At 38.1% G+C, this 13,783-nt stretch overlaps 3 protein-coding genes across 5 annotated transcripts; all 3 read right to left on the minus strand.

Moving 5' to 3' along the window:
- Positions 1 to 3,676: 3,676 nt before the first annotated feature.
- LOC141902519 (juvenile hormone acid O-methyltransferase-like) lies at positions 3,677 to 9,180 on the minus strand. Of its 3 annotated transcripts, XM_074790290.1 has the most exons (6): positions 6,432 to 6,468; positions 6,207 to 6,246; positions 5,048 to 5,907; positions 4,663 to 4,956; positions 4,409 to 4,583; positions 3,677 to 4,191 (listed from the first exon to the last, which is right to left on the minus strand). In XM_074790290.1, the coding sequence occupies exons 3-6, from the start codon at positions 5,240 to 5,242 to the stop codon at positions 4,022 to 4,024; spliced, it is 834 nt and encodes a 277-aa protein (XP_074646391.1). In that variant the 5' UTR covers positions 5,243 to 5,907; positions 6,207 to 6,246; positions 6,432 to 6,468; the 3' UTR covers positions 3,677 to 4,021. The 3 variants fall into 3 exon arrangements, with proteins under 3 accessions (XP_074646391.1, XP_074646392.1, XP_074646389.1); XM_074790291.1 differs by lacking the exons at positions 3,677 to 4,191; positions 4,409 to 4,583; positions 4,663 to 4,956; positions 5,048 to 5,907; positions 6,432 to 6,468 and adding exons at positions 8,215 to 8,389; positions 8,469 to 8,762; positions 8,867 to 9,180 and having other exon boundaries at positions 5,957 to 6,246; XM_074790288.1 differs by lacking the exons at positions 3,677 to 4,191; positions 4,409 to 4,583; positions 4,663 to 4,956; ... (1 more) ...; positions 6,207 to 6,246; positions 6,432 to 6,468 and adding exons at positions 7,253 to 7,962; positions 8,215 to 8,389; positions 8,469 to 8,762; positions 8,867 to 9,180.
- Positions 9,181 to 9,940: 760 nt separating this feature from the next.
- On the minus strand, positions 9,941 to 11,076 carry LOC141902254 (juvenile hormone acid O-methyltransferase-like). Its single transcript, XM_074789899.1, has 4 exons — positions 10,882 to 11,076; positions 10,481 to 10,774; positions 10,200 to 10,374; positions 9,941 to 10,116 (listed from the first exon to the last, which is right to left on the minus strand). Exons 1-4 carry the CDS (start codon positions 11,074 to 11,076, stop codon positions 9,941 to 9,943), a joined length of 840 nt encoding a protein of 279 aa, XP_074646000.1.
- A 463-nt stretch (positions 11,077 to 11,539) lies between these two features.
- On the minus strand, positions 11,540 to 12,373 carry LOC141902852 (uncharacterized). Its single transcript, XM_074790772.1, has 3 exons — positions 12,166 to 12,373; positions 11,902 to 12,073; positions 11,540 to 11,817 (listed from the first exon to the last, which is right to left on the minus strand). Exons 1-3 carry the CDS (start codon positions 12,238 to 12,240, stop codon positions 11,642 to 11,644), a joined length of 423 nt encoding a protein of 140 aa, XP_074646873.1. The 5' UTR covers positions 12,241 to 12,373; the 3' UTR covers positions 11,540 to 11,641.
- Between the last annotated feature and the right edge of the window lie 1,410 nt (positions 12,374 to 13,783).

Raw genomic sequence — 13,783 nt, forward strand, 5'->3', positions numbered from 1 at the left:
GAATCATTAGGGTTTACTGTTAAGCGATGTACTGTCAGTTTGACTGATTATGTCTTCCCTGATCCTCAATCTGCTAAAGGTGAAAACCTGATTATAATTCGAATCGACCCTCATTCATTGAACAGTATAATTGTTATAAATGTGGTATTCATTGATTTTCAGGAATGATAAGCTCGATTTTGCCACATTCGCAACGAATTCCAGATTCTAAATTACAAGAATTTATGGATGATGTTCTTGCAATGTATTTAGAACGTTGTCCGATGGATGAAAATGGAAAAATACATTTAATGGAGGACACACTAGTTGTGCATCTTGAAAATAAGCAGAAACAGTAAAACAATCTAAACAAAACAATTGTTACATCATGGAATTCAATAGATATCAAATAAAAGCTAAATTCAGCTGAATTATGTTTAGTTTATTTTATTCATTGTATGCATTACGGATTAAAAGACGGTTGTTTCCGACGCTCTCAAGGATCCGGAGTTTTTTCGCATTGTTCTATGACGAACCTTCAGCTACGCACAACATGTATGTAACGCGCTCACACTATCGCTAGTTAGTCCGTTAGTCCGTTCTTATTTGGCCCGTACCTGAAAACGAACCAAACGAGACCTGGGCCTTCACGCGTTTTTAAATCGTAGGTTATCACCAGCTATGTACATGTAGATTCATCACTATGATTAGGGAAAGTTCATATTCGTGAACAGAGAAATGATTCATAATCAGATTTAGAACTGACCAGGATATGGTCAGACTAAATTTGGTGGCCCGAAATGTAACGAACTAGAAAGGACTTTTTGCAAGTATTATCGCTTGTTCCGTTCTAAGTACTATCGTCCTCGAAGATAATTCCGACTGTGGCATGTGAATGGTAAATTTTCACGGACCATAAAGGATTATATGGTGGATTCAATCACGCAAATCACCGGTCAACTTCCGTTCTATTTACACAATCACAACCTACACTGATGAAATCGGCTGGATTTTTATTCGCTGTGAAATGGTATCGTATACACTTAAACAATTCTATATCTTAATATACTGATGAAACACGCCGAGTCCGGTTGTTGTAAAAATAGTATAAGATAGTCCCACATTCAGAAAAGACAAACGAGTCCGACCAAGGTCTCCGATTAGTAAACGATTCATTTTTCGACTCTATCAGAATAGTCATCTTCAAGGATACCGAACTTCAGGATTTCCATAGATTACACGATGACACCTTCATTCTCAGAGATTATTCGGCCCAGAAGGGGGAGGGGCGGTATCCTGTATTTCATGAATGTTGAATATTAATTACTGTTTCTCTGTAAATGAGATTTAGATAAATCTCCAAACTCAGAATATGAATCTTGAGATATCATCAATTGCGGGATTTTCAGTACACTGAGAATGCATCAGTTTATTTCAAGATGATCATCAATCTCATTAGCAATTTCCTGTTTCTCAATATCTCGGTCAATATGGAAAAGTGATTAATCATTGTTTCCAAAACGGAATTTTTAACTTCTGCCTAACAGGACGATTTTCTTCATTTTTCAGACCCAAAATGATCGGGAATTCATCGTCCACGACTCTACAGCCGAATGTAACGAGCGACTCAACCACAAAACCAGGAGAAGTCAGCCTGGGATTGATTCTACCGCTGACGTTCATCGGACTGTTCATCATTGTAGTACTGGTCTGCGTGCTCATACACTCACGACGAATCGGGACCTCGCCTGCCAGAGCTCGACCAGCAAGACGCCCGACCGGTGAGAAACTGCCGTTCTCGAGATTCCAGAGCACGCGAGGAAGCAAAGCGGGACTTAACGAACTACGAGCTTCGGGTCGTTCCGAGAAGGCGCTCAGCGATCACGCGATCCCGAACGATTACATACCACCAATATATGGTGGTCATAATCAACCCACTGTAATAGCGAGAATACAGACACCGAGCGTGACCGGGTACGTCAAACGATACGAGACTTCAAGGTCATCGTATCGATCATCGTCTTCGTCGTATCGATCATCTGCCGCTTCGTCAACTTCGTCGTCCATTCGTAGAAGTCGCGCTATAGCTCCGAATACAAACAAACCGATGATTCAGCAATATCAACACCGCAGGTCGTCACTAGCTGAATCTGAATGCTACACTCCGGATCTGAGTACAGTCACCGAGGAAGACTCCTCGATGACTAAGAGTATGCAGAGTATTCGCTACATACCCGGAGTCACCCGTTCTGATCCGTATCTATTCGCCGAGCCGAGAACGCCAGCTTCCGTCGGAAATCACGTGAACTGGATGAACACCGATATCGATTTGATTCCATCGGTTACGTCCCTTCAGGAACCGCGTATCCATTCCGATCCGAATATATTCAATTTAGCCGAACAAACTCGAACGGCTAGTTCGGAAAGGTTAAGAGAGTTAGCTCGACAGATTGATACTAGTAGCCATCCGACGTTCAGTCTTCACAGCAAAGATTCCTTCCATAGCAATAATATCATCATAACTGATCGCGGCGGCGTCGTCGATTCGATCGAATACGAGTCAAACTATGAGATCATACCGGGTGATCCCGTTTACACGTCGTACCTTACATCACATCCCAGCGACACGGTCACAGTTACTGACATCACTACCGAGGCATCGGCACATCCGAGTTTCACTTTCAGCGAAGGGCTTCAACGAGAACCGCATTCTGGACACGATGCCGGCGCTATGATGCATCGTCAGGACTCGTACGTGACGAGCGTATCCGCGCAAGCAAGTGGCGGACCCGGCAATTCCATGCAACCTGTGAGAATATACGCCTACCCTACGACTACTGCAGCGGGTACAACAAGTTACATAGCCTACACACCACACCCGGGCATCAATGTGCACCGAAATCCTCCACATCGCTATCAAAGCGATGGCGAGCCTCGGAGCGGAATGACTTCAAACACTGAATCCGTACATCCTCAAGTCGGAAGTTGTAATACGTCACAGTTCTCGGCTCAACAATCGTCAGCTACGTTGAGTGATAGTTTATCGGGTTATTACCCGCGCGCACCTAACGTCTCACCGGCTGATACTATCCTCGAGGTCAACGAGAGTCAAGATTCAGCCTCGCAAGAGTCATTAGCAGCGAGCAGTAGCCATACCGGTGGGAGCGCTCCGCCTGAACCGCAATCACCAGGAGACGTTTTCATCAACAGCCTCAGTTCGATATCGGCCCGAAATCCTCAATCGTCATCAAACCCTACAACAGCGCATAGAATTACACTACCTCCACCAACTCGTAATCCTAAACCTCGTCGCCGCGGATCAGCTCCAGTACCGAGTCCATCCGAATCTTTCGTACGCAATTACGGCCATCTATCGATGCCGGGTACGAGACGTCAATCGGTACCTACTCCGCATACGAGTACTAGACACATCGATTTGAATCGACGCCGAGCCCTGTCCGTCGATCATACTCTCGACTCGACCATGCAGTCGATTCAGAGTATAATCACCGAATCGTGTGAATGGGATCATTTCTATCCTGGACCGGTTGAACATCAGCCTCTATCCAGTACCATGCAACAGAGTTTGGCTTCGATTAGTGAACATACAACTCCCGGTCAACCAGTGCTAGCAGCTCAACAATACTGGGTATAATACGATCATCAAGTGTATTTGTTTCACTTTAATATGTACATAATTGAAAATTAGAATTATTATTATTTTTTTGGATAAAATATGAAGCTATTTTCTGCTATTCATGTAATATCAATAACGCTTTTTGTATTCGTATACAGACGTTAATTCATAGTATTGTTCTGCGGATGAACTTTATTAACCACAAAACAAATGTGTTATCACCACTGATAAAACACTATATCCGTTTGTGACGACGAAAACCGATATAAAGATTTTTTTATACAAATGTATGTTGAAAGCCTTTCAGATAACAAATTTCTTCGTTAGATTTTGAAGATAATACTGATCTTCAAATCGAAGGTTTTCTTCGAGCTGAAAACTCGAAATGATTTGGATAGATTTGATTTATGCATTGTTCTGTAGATGCACAACTAGCACATCATGCATTACATGTACTTTTCCGTTTTCGTTCAACGGACAATGTTGTAGATATATTTCAATGGTATCGTCCATGAATTCTGAGAATTTTCCCTCTGGAATTCGCTTTGAATGCGGTAAAATTGCACCTATCATACCTGTAAATAAATGAAGACAGTTTTGAAGTCTATCAGAGGTCGATCTAATCTAAACGAGTTCGCACTTGACCGGAGCCGATTGCGTCAGATTACGGTGTACCCGGGGCGACTTGTAGGGACGACCCATCATCGCTCCGACTGCTCCGGAGGGAATATTCATTGGTCCCACGATTTCCGAGGCGAATGCACCAGTCTACTGTGTAATCATCATTTTTACCTTTAGCGGATTGAAGATCAGGAAAAACTAGATCTTGATCAACCTGAAGAGTACATCGTTTAACAGTAAACCCTAACGATTCAGCCATTCGTCGATATCCGGTCTCTTTATCAGGGAATCTCCATTCACTGAATTCCTCCCATTCCGGATTGTGCGTCCATTCCGCTGTAAATCCCTTAAAGAAAAACAATCGAAATGCTCTTATTCCCTCAGTTTAGATAGACGCTCATAACTCGTTATTTCATAATTCTAACCTGAAAGTAAGGAGACCATTTGGGCAAATCTGCCACATCACCCAGATGTGAAAATGCCTCTTTACCAAAAGGGATTGAAATAACTACTTCACCATTTGGGGAAAGTAGAGATTTTATATGTTCTAAATTCGAATACTGATTTGGGGTCCAGTGTAGAACTATAAATGATGTTATAAGATCAAACTTCTGCCGCCATTCCGGTCTGAATGAGTCTGGTTTGGTCACATCTGCGACTAGATATTCAATTTTAGGATTCGGATTTTTTGCCCGAGCGAATTCAACCATCGATTCATGCTGGAATAATATCAAAACATGTGTCTGTCTTTTAAAACAGTTTGTATTGTGAACTAAAGTGAATATCGACAAATTTCAAATATATTGTTACCTTATCAAAAGCAATAAGATTTTCAACATTGTTGATATGATTCAGTAATATATTAGTGACCTCTCCACTACCGCAGCCTATATCCAATACATTCCTGTAACTATTCTGCTGAAATTCTATCAATGATAAAGTATTTCTGGCCCATTTTCGTTGAGGATTGTTGTTTTTCGAATAATTTTCTGCGTTTGGATTCATTTTGCTGACTGTTGTTCGGGAAACCACAATGCACAGAGGAATGCCCGAGTATTGATCACGTGTTGTAAAAAAGCCTTGAACCGGCCTTCCGATATCTTTTATATGGAATTCTTTATAAACCGAAATTATTGCCTATATATGAACTACTGAACTTGTCGTCACCCCGGGTAAATTTACCCTGGGTAATCGTGGATATATTCATTAAAGATACACCATTATATGCACAGTCTACGTATATAACCCTAACAACTTTCTATTTCGAACAAGACTAAGGTCCAACGGCCCTGTGGCTCACCATTAAATAAATGAGTGTATATTGTCAAAAGCACTATACTAACTATGAATTAATTTGGATTGCAATCGAATGTAGAATTACAGAAATAAAACCATCAACTGACGATATGCTGTCCCCGAACAACAATCTTTTATTCTTAATCTGATAACTTCATTAATTCCCTTAGCCCCTTATTAAACGATTAATACATATAAGTTATTATTATACTGCATATTATCCTTGAATTAAAATACGCGCGCGGCGCAAGTTTCCCAGTCTCCTGTGTTCGCGTTTTTTAACAGCACGCGTCTGATAACTATGCTCTACTGATCGCTTCGCACGGATTTCTGTAGTAAGATAGCGATATATGTGTGTTGACTAGCTCCCACCTCTAAATCAGTTGAAAAAACTGACTGTTGATTAGGCTAAACAAAAATGATACCTTGTTTCTCCGCAGCAGCCGGGTCATTTTTGTAAAATATGATAAAATTTATAAACAGTTCATTTCTATAGCGGCCGGGTCTGTTATGGTAAAATTGATCACGATTTTTAAAAAAGCAATGTATAGGGTTGATAGGCGGCCGGCCGGGTCAACGTTTAAGCTCAGCAGAGCGGAGAAACAAGGTATCATTTTTTTTGGCCTTAGATGAAAAGCTGAGAGCATTCCACTGCCCGCTATTGTCTACAGACTTTTTAGTCTATTTAGTCTCATCACCGCTCACGATTCTACCTAAAATTGAATAGAACTAAAATTAGAGTTGAGCGGTAACACGGTTCACAAAAAAAGCCATTGACAAGACAAATCTAAGCCAAAACTCCATTGGTATCATCATATTTGCTAGTTTGGATACTTAATTGAATAGCTACTCGGCTATATTCGTAACACCGAACAAATTATAAGCCAACATACGATACCTAGTCGAATGAAATGCTCGCCATTTTGCTTTAGCGAGTTCCGCATGGGGCTTTCCCAATGGGCTTTCCCAATTACATCAGAAGCGCCGGAATTCCCGGAATTTCCCGTATATCCCACAAACAGCCAATCACATTCATTGTAGCTCAGGTAACAAGGTCAACTCAGATAAATAGAAGCGAAAAAATTTAGGGGGTATATAAAGTGAGGGCCTGTAGTTCGAAAAGTACATCGAGATGAGTCGCACAAAAAATGGCAACACTTCCAGGAAGGATTGGATTTTTATATATTTCAATTCCAAGTATGCAAATTGTCATATGTAAAAACGTGCCATAACTTAGTGCTAAAAAGCAGGGTTTTTACGTGTTTTTCAAGAATAAGTTCCCTAAAAATAACTCGATCACTATGAAATTTCTGTGGGCTCAAGAACTCACTAAGCCAAACCATGACACAAAAATCAACACTATTGGTTCAACAGCCAATGTTTGTGCCTTTTTGACACACCGGTACTCTATTCATTTTCAATGAAAACTGCTTCACCAGACGCTTCGCCAAAAATGTTATGGCGCAGTTTATCAGATTGGCGATCTTCTGGAGGTCAATGAACATCTAGAAGTTATCAAATCATTAAACCTGAATGCTTCGACATAAAATGTATATGTTTCTGTTTTCTGACTCCTGTGAATGTGTATTTTTATATCTTCTCGTTTTCTGTCGGGGGTTGATAGACCGAGACTCGCACTGAACGATGAGAAAATATATTCAAGAAGTAAAATATGTATCAATTTATGTGGAAAAAAAAAGATTTATTTACAAATCCTGCAACAGTACAACGCGCAACAATACACATGACCCGGTTCTACAGTTCTGGGCCCAGTTCCACAGTTGTGAGTTAGAGTTAACTCTGAGTTAAAGTTAGTTCATTTTCGATGAGTTAACTCAGAGTCAAATCTTAACTCGGAACTGTGGAACTGGACCCTGATTTAGAGTTAGAGATAACTCTGAGTTAAAATTAGTTCATTTTCAATTTGTTAAATCTTAACTCAGAACTGTGGAACTGGACCCAGGGTTTTATACGGTTAGCGTGGGAGACCGAGTAACCGATCACCTAACTATATTGTAATACAATCATCAAATCTATTCATTTCATATAAAATATGAAACTATTTTCTTCTAATTATATAATGTAATTTCAATATAACTTTATGTATTCGTACACACACGTTATTTCATAGTATTGTTTTTGCTGATGAACTTGTAGTAGAAATATTAAATGTTAAAAGTCTCTCTTTTATGATCAATTCCATCGTTGGATTTTGAAGATAATACCGGTCTTAAACTTCTGCAATTGAATGATCTATGCTTTATTTTCTAGATGTACGACTAGCAAATCGTGAAAGAAATGTACTTTTCCATTTTCATCCAACGGACAATGCTGAAGATATATTTCAATGGTATCGTCCATAAATTCTGAAAATCTTCCCTCTGGAATTCGCTTTGAATTTGCATGTGGTAAAACCGCACCTATGAACCCTGGAAATGAATGAAGATTTTGAATGAAGCCTTTATCACAATTTTGAGTCATGAATTCTATCAATGAGGTCGATTTTGACGGCCCATGTCCTGAGCCGATTGCCTCAGATTATCTGCGGAATCTGATGAAAACTTTCCAAACTCAACTCATGTAAGAACGACCCATCATCGCTCCGACTGCCCCGGGGAAAAATCTATTGGTCCCACGATTTCCGATTCGAGCGCAGTCTACTGTGTAATTATGATTTTTACCTTTAGCGGATTGAAGATCCGGAAAAACATGATCCCCATCAGCCTGAAGAGTACACTGTTTAACAGCAAACCCTAATGATTCAGCCATTCGTCGATATCCGGTCTCTTTATCAGGGAATCTCCATTCACTGAATTCCTCCCATTCCGGATTGTACGTCCATTCCGCTGTAAATCCCTTAAAGAAAAACAATCGAAATGCTCTTATTCCCTCAGTTTAGTCAGACGCTCATAACTCGTCATTTCATAATTCTTACCTGAAAGTAAGGAGACCATTTGGGCAAATCTGCCACATCACCTAGACGTAGAAATGCCTCTTTACCAAAAGGGATTGAAATAACTACTTCACCATTTGGGGAAAGTAGAGATTTTATATTTTCTAAACTAGAATATTGATTTGGAGTCCATTGTAGAACTAGAAATGATGTTATCAGATCAAACTTCTGCCGCCATTCCAGTCTGAATGAGTCGGGTTTGGTCACATCTGCGACTAGATATTCAATTTTAGGATTCGGATATTTTGCACGAGCAAATTCAACCATTGATTCATACTGAAATGTATCAAAACATGTATAGCTACAAAGTTTTAAAGCGTTTTTGTATTGTACGAACTAAACTAACGGTGAATATCTATAAATTTCAATCATATTCTTACTTTATCAGAAGCGATAAGATTTTCAACCTTGATTTGACTCAATAACATATCAGTGGCCTCTCCACTGCCGCAGCCTATATCCAATACATTCCTGTAACTATTCCGCTGAAATTTTATCAACGATAGAGTATTTGTAGTCCATATTCTTGGAAGATTGTTGTTTTTCGAATACTTCTCTGCGTTTGGATTCATTTTGCTGACCGAAAGAAACGACAATCCACTGAGCAACTATTGCCCGGGTATAAATCACCTGTTGAAAAAAGCCTTGAACCGGTCTTCTGATATCTTTAACGATTGTAATAGAACGACTTGAAATGACCTAAATCATTGTCTACATGGACTACCGAACGTTTTTATCACAGCTAGTATGCTGAATACATTGTAGATACATCATTTATACGTTCAGCATATGTGCATTAGGCCTGCTTATGTAACTACAGAAAACAATATTCTATTTCAAGCGAGAAAAAATGTTATGGTGCATTTCATGAGATCGACGATCATCTGGAGGTCAATGAACATCTAGAAGTAACCAAATCATTAAACCTGAATTCCTCGACTTAGAACTAATATTCCCGTCACTTGATCCTGGTCAATACATCATATTTTTCTCATTGTAAGAAAGGACCCATCAATATCTACCCCCCCCCTCCCCCCCCGGAAAGAAAAGTATATAATCATAAATTGGCCCGACTATGTTCCGTCAGGTGGCGAGTTCATCGATAGTAAAATTACTCTCAATCGTGAAATAATTCCCATTTACCAAAATAAACGCAAAAAAGATATTTTCAACGAGGTGTAAGTTGATAAAACGTCATGTAAAAGTGCTTGATTAAGACTGGAATCTGAAAAGCCATCAACCAATCATCGAAAAGGCCTGACAGAAGTTCCTTCTAAAAGAGTTCTGATGGATTATTAATATAAACATCTTTTACTATTTCAGTTTATTTTCAAGATGCGCAAATAATATTTCATACAAATAATACAACTAATCATTATATTTATTTAATGAAGTGAAATATTTCAACATTGTGGATTGTTTTATTTCAGATACACAATCAATATAAAACATTTTTACTGTTTCGGCTTATTTTCCAGATGCACGACTAAAACGTCCTTCTTATAATGTATTTTTCCATTTTCATCCATCGGACAACGTTTCAAATACATTGCAAGAACATCATCCATAAATTCTTGTAATTTATAACCTGGAATTCGCTGCGAATGCGGCAGAATTGCGCTTATCATTCCTGAAAATCAAGGTTTATCGCATTTAGAGTCATTATGCTATTTAATGCATGAGGGTCGATTTGAATCATAATCAGGTTTTCACCTTTAGCAGATTGAGGATCAGGGAAGACATAATCAGTCAAACTGACAGTACATCGTTTAACAGTAAACCCTAATGATTCAGCCATTCGTCGATATCCGGTCTCTCCATCAGAGAATCTCCATTCATCACTGAATTCCTCCCAGCTCGGATTGATTGGCCCTTCCGGTGTAAATCCCTTAATAGATATAAATATTGAACCCTCATTCTTGGTAAGACCAACCAATCCTAAACATCTCATGAGTTTTTCAAAAGCTCATTTTGTTTTATTTCAAATTCCCTACCTGAAAGTAAGGAGACCATTTGGCAGAATTTGCCACTTCAGTTAGACGTAGAAATGCCTCTTGAGGAAAAGGAATAGAAATGATTACTTCACCATTTGGGGACAGCACAGATTTTATATTCTCTAGATTTGAATACTGATTTCGAGTCCAGTGAAGGACGAGAAACGATGTTATAAGATCAAACTTCTGCCGCCATTCCGGTCTGAATGAGTCGGGTTTGGTCACATCTGCGACTAGATATTCAATTTTAGGATTCGGATTTTTTGCCCGAGCGAATTCAACCATTGATTCATACTGAAACAATATTATAACATGTAGATTTAACGTCTTTTAACGTCCATAACGTTTTGTACTGTGAACTAAACTTACAATGAATCTATGAATTTCAAATATATTGTTACCTTATCAAATGCAATAAGATTTTCAACATTGTTGACATAATTCAGTAATATATTAGTGACCTCTCCACTACCGCAGCCTATATCCAATACATTCCTGTAACTATTCCGCTGAAATGCTATCGATGATAGAATATCTGTAGCCCATGTTCTTTGAAGATCGTTGTTATTTGAGTAAAATCCAGCGTTTGGATTCATATTGTTAAGAATCGACTTTACTAGAAACAATACAAAGATCCGAGAGACGCTCTTTCATTAGAATCAATATGCTTATCATTTAGGTCACAGAAAACGATCTAAGGTCACTGGTATAATAAGCTATTTACAGGTTTTTTGAAAGGACATCATCATTACTTCTACTTCACCTGTCATTCCAATTGTTATTATCCGATGTGAAGACACGTGTCTTTGAAAGTTGAAAGTAATTTCATTTTTTTTCATAAATGATTGCTACTGCAGCTCAGGTCCCATGTAATCATTATCTATCTCGTATTTAAGTCATTATGTAAATGCATCAGCAATCTCGTATAACTACAGTGTGCGAATTACAGCGAAATGACGCAAATTGAATGAATGAATGAATTTTTATTTTTCACTTCAAATAACAATTATATACAATACGTAGATTACGTTAGATTATATTGAAAGTGAAGGACCCATCTTATTCTTATTAAATTGAATTATGAATTTATTTCACGAAGTGAAAGAGTAACAGCATTTTGGGTTGTTCTATTTCAGATATACAATCAATATAAAACATCTTTTACAGTTTCGGCTTATTTTCCAGATGCACGACTAGCATGTCCTTTATATGATGTATTTTTCCATTTTCATCCAATGGACAACGTTCTAAATACATTTCAAGAACATCATCCATAAATTCCTGTAATTTAAAATCTGGAATTCGCTGCGAATGCGGCAAAATCGAGCTTATCATTCCTGAAAATCAACGGATATCACATTTCAGAGTAATTATACTGTTTAATGAATTAGGGTCGATTCTAATTAAAATCAGGTTTTCACCTTTAGCAGATTGGTGATCAGGGAAGACATAATCTGACAAACTGACAGTACATCGTTTAACAGTAAACCCTAATGATTCAGCCATTCGTCGATATCCGGTTTCTTCATCGGGGAATCTCCATTCACTGAATTCCTCCCAGCTCGGATTGGTTGGTCCTTCCGGTGTAAATCCCTAAATAATGATGAGCATTACACGCTTATTGTTGGTAAGCCAAACCAATCCTAAACATCAAAAGCTCATTGAGTATATTACAATTCCCATACCTGAAAGTAAGGAGACCATTTGGCCAAATTTGTTACTTTGGTTGCATGAAGATATGCCTCTTCAGGAAAAGGCATTGAAATGATTACTTCACCATTTGGGGAGAGTAGAGATTTTATATTCTCTAGATTTGAATACTGATTTCGAGTCCAGTGTAGGACAAAAAATGATGTTATCAGATCAAATTTCTGCCGCCATTCCGGTCTGAATGAGTCGGGTTTGGTCACATCTGCGACTAGATATTCAATTTTAGAATTCGGATTTTTTTCCCGAGCGAATTCAACCATTGATTCATACTGAAATAATATCAAAACATGTAGATTCAAAGACTTTTAATGTCTATGACGTTCAAAATTAATATCTCAACTTACAGCGACTCTGCAAATTTCAAATGCATTGTTACCTTATCAAAAGCAATAAGATTTTCAATATTCTTGATATGATTCAGTAATATATTAGTGACCTCTCCACTACCGCAGCCTATATCCAATACATTCCTGTAACTATTCTGCTGAAATTCTATCGATGATAAAGCATTTGTAGCCCATGTTCTTTGAAGATCGTTGTTATTTGAGTAAAATCCAGCGTTTGGATTCATTTTTTGTAAAGAATCAACTATACGAATAACTGTTCTAGAAGCGTTCAACTGTAAATACACATACTCATCAGTTCACAAAAAACTATCTAATGTCTCAAGCACAAAGATATGATCATGGTTTTTTAACATAAAGTCTGAAAATTATTCTTTGGAGCTAGTGTAGTTTATACAACGTTTCGACTTTATACATTGTGACTGTCATTATTTGCAGTGTCCAATGAATTGATAAAAACGAGAGTCGTTTCATGTTGACAAAACGTAGTATATTTTTTTGTCGTCGGTTTCGTTATCTATCTGCTTATTTGTTATGCATTCAATTTGTGATTATTTTTAATTGATGACGAAATGAATTACATAACATTACATTTTTATTTTGTTAGGTTTTACGATAGAGAATACGCGTTTCTGTTGCCTCATGTACTGGAGACTGTGCTCATGCTTTCGATAATATCGTCAGTCTGGTCAGCTGGTTACTTCATTTTATCAGAAATAATCCATATCTATAGTTGATATCTAATAGTTAAACAAATCATTTGTTTTGTAATTAGATTCGATGGAATCACAAAACCAACATGTGCAACGCGCCATTCGGATTAATCTGATCGACTTTCAAATTTCCCGGTCGGATATCGAGCAAAAATAAAAATATATTTTATAAAGCGAAAGAATAATGGTACTGATGATATTCATCAGTCTGATCTGGGATAGGCTACAGATCGCTGCAATTTATTGTATCAGAATACTATCCATATTTATGGTAAATATCTAATGTTTGAAACAGTCATTAATTTAATAGTTAGATTTGTGAAATCAAACATCGCGGTAAAGCGGTATATTTTATGAAACGAAAGATTAATGCTATTAGTGATATTTGTCAGTCTCGTCTGGGATACAGATCACTGGAATTTATCGCGTGAACAATATCGTGTGAAATGATACATATTAATGTGTCATATATGATAATACGAAAGTTGCGATGTGGTTTCATTCTGCATAATCGAGCACAGGTTTTTGTGTGAGGT

The sequence above is a fragment of the Tubulanus polymorphus genome, chromosome 3 (assembly GCF_964204645.1).
Source record: "Tubulanus polymorphus chromosome 3, tnTubPoly1.2, whole genome shotgun sequence".
NCBI classification, from domain to species: domain Eukaryota; kingdom Metazoa; phylum Nemertea; class Palaeonemertea; order Tubulaniformes; family Tubulanidae; genus Tubulanus; species Tubulanus polymorphus.

Coding starts and splice junctions, on each gene's coding strand:
- LOC141902519 (XM_074790288.1), bottom strand. CDS start 9,058: ATGAATCCAAACGCAGAGAAGTATTCGAAAAACAACAATCTTCCAAGA. Junction 8,763..8,866: donor ATCTTATCGCTTCTGATAAA/GTAAGAATATGA, acceptor GATACATTTCAG/TATGAATCAATGGTTGAATT. Junction 7,963..8,214: donor GGATCTTCAATCCGCTAAAG/GTAAAAATCATA, acceptor ATTCATTTCCAG/GGTTCATAGGTGCGGTTTTA.
- LOC141902254 (XM_074789899.1), bottom strand. CDS start 11,076: ATGAATCCAAACGCTGGATTTTACTCAAATAACAACGATCTTCAAAGA. Junction 10,775..10,881: donor ATCTTATTGCATTTGATAAG/GTAACAATATAT, acceptor ATATTGTTTCAG/TATGAATCAATGGTTGAATT. Junction 10,117..10,199: donor TGATCCTCAATCTGCTAAAG/GTGAAAACCTGA, acceptor CTTGATTTTCAG/GAATGATAAGCGCAATTCTG.
- LOC141902852 (XM_074790772.1), bottom strand. CDS start 12,240: ATGCCTTTTCCTGAAGAGGCATATCTTCATGCAACCAAAGTAACAAAT. Junction 12,074..12,165: donor AATGGTCTCCTTACTTTCAG/GTATGGGAATTG, acceptor ATCATTATTTAG/GGATTTACACCGGAAGGACC. Junction 11,818..11,901: donor TGATCACCAATCTGCTAAAG/GTGAAAACCTGA, acceptor GTTGATTTTCAG/GAATGATAAGCTCGATTTTG.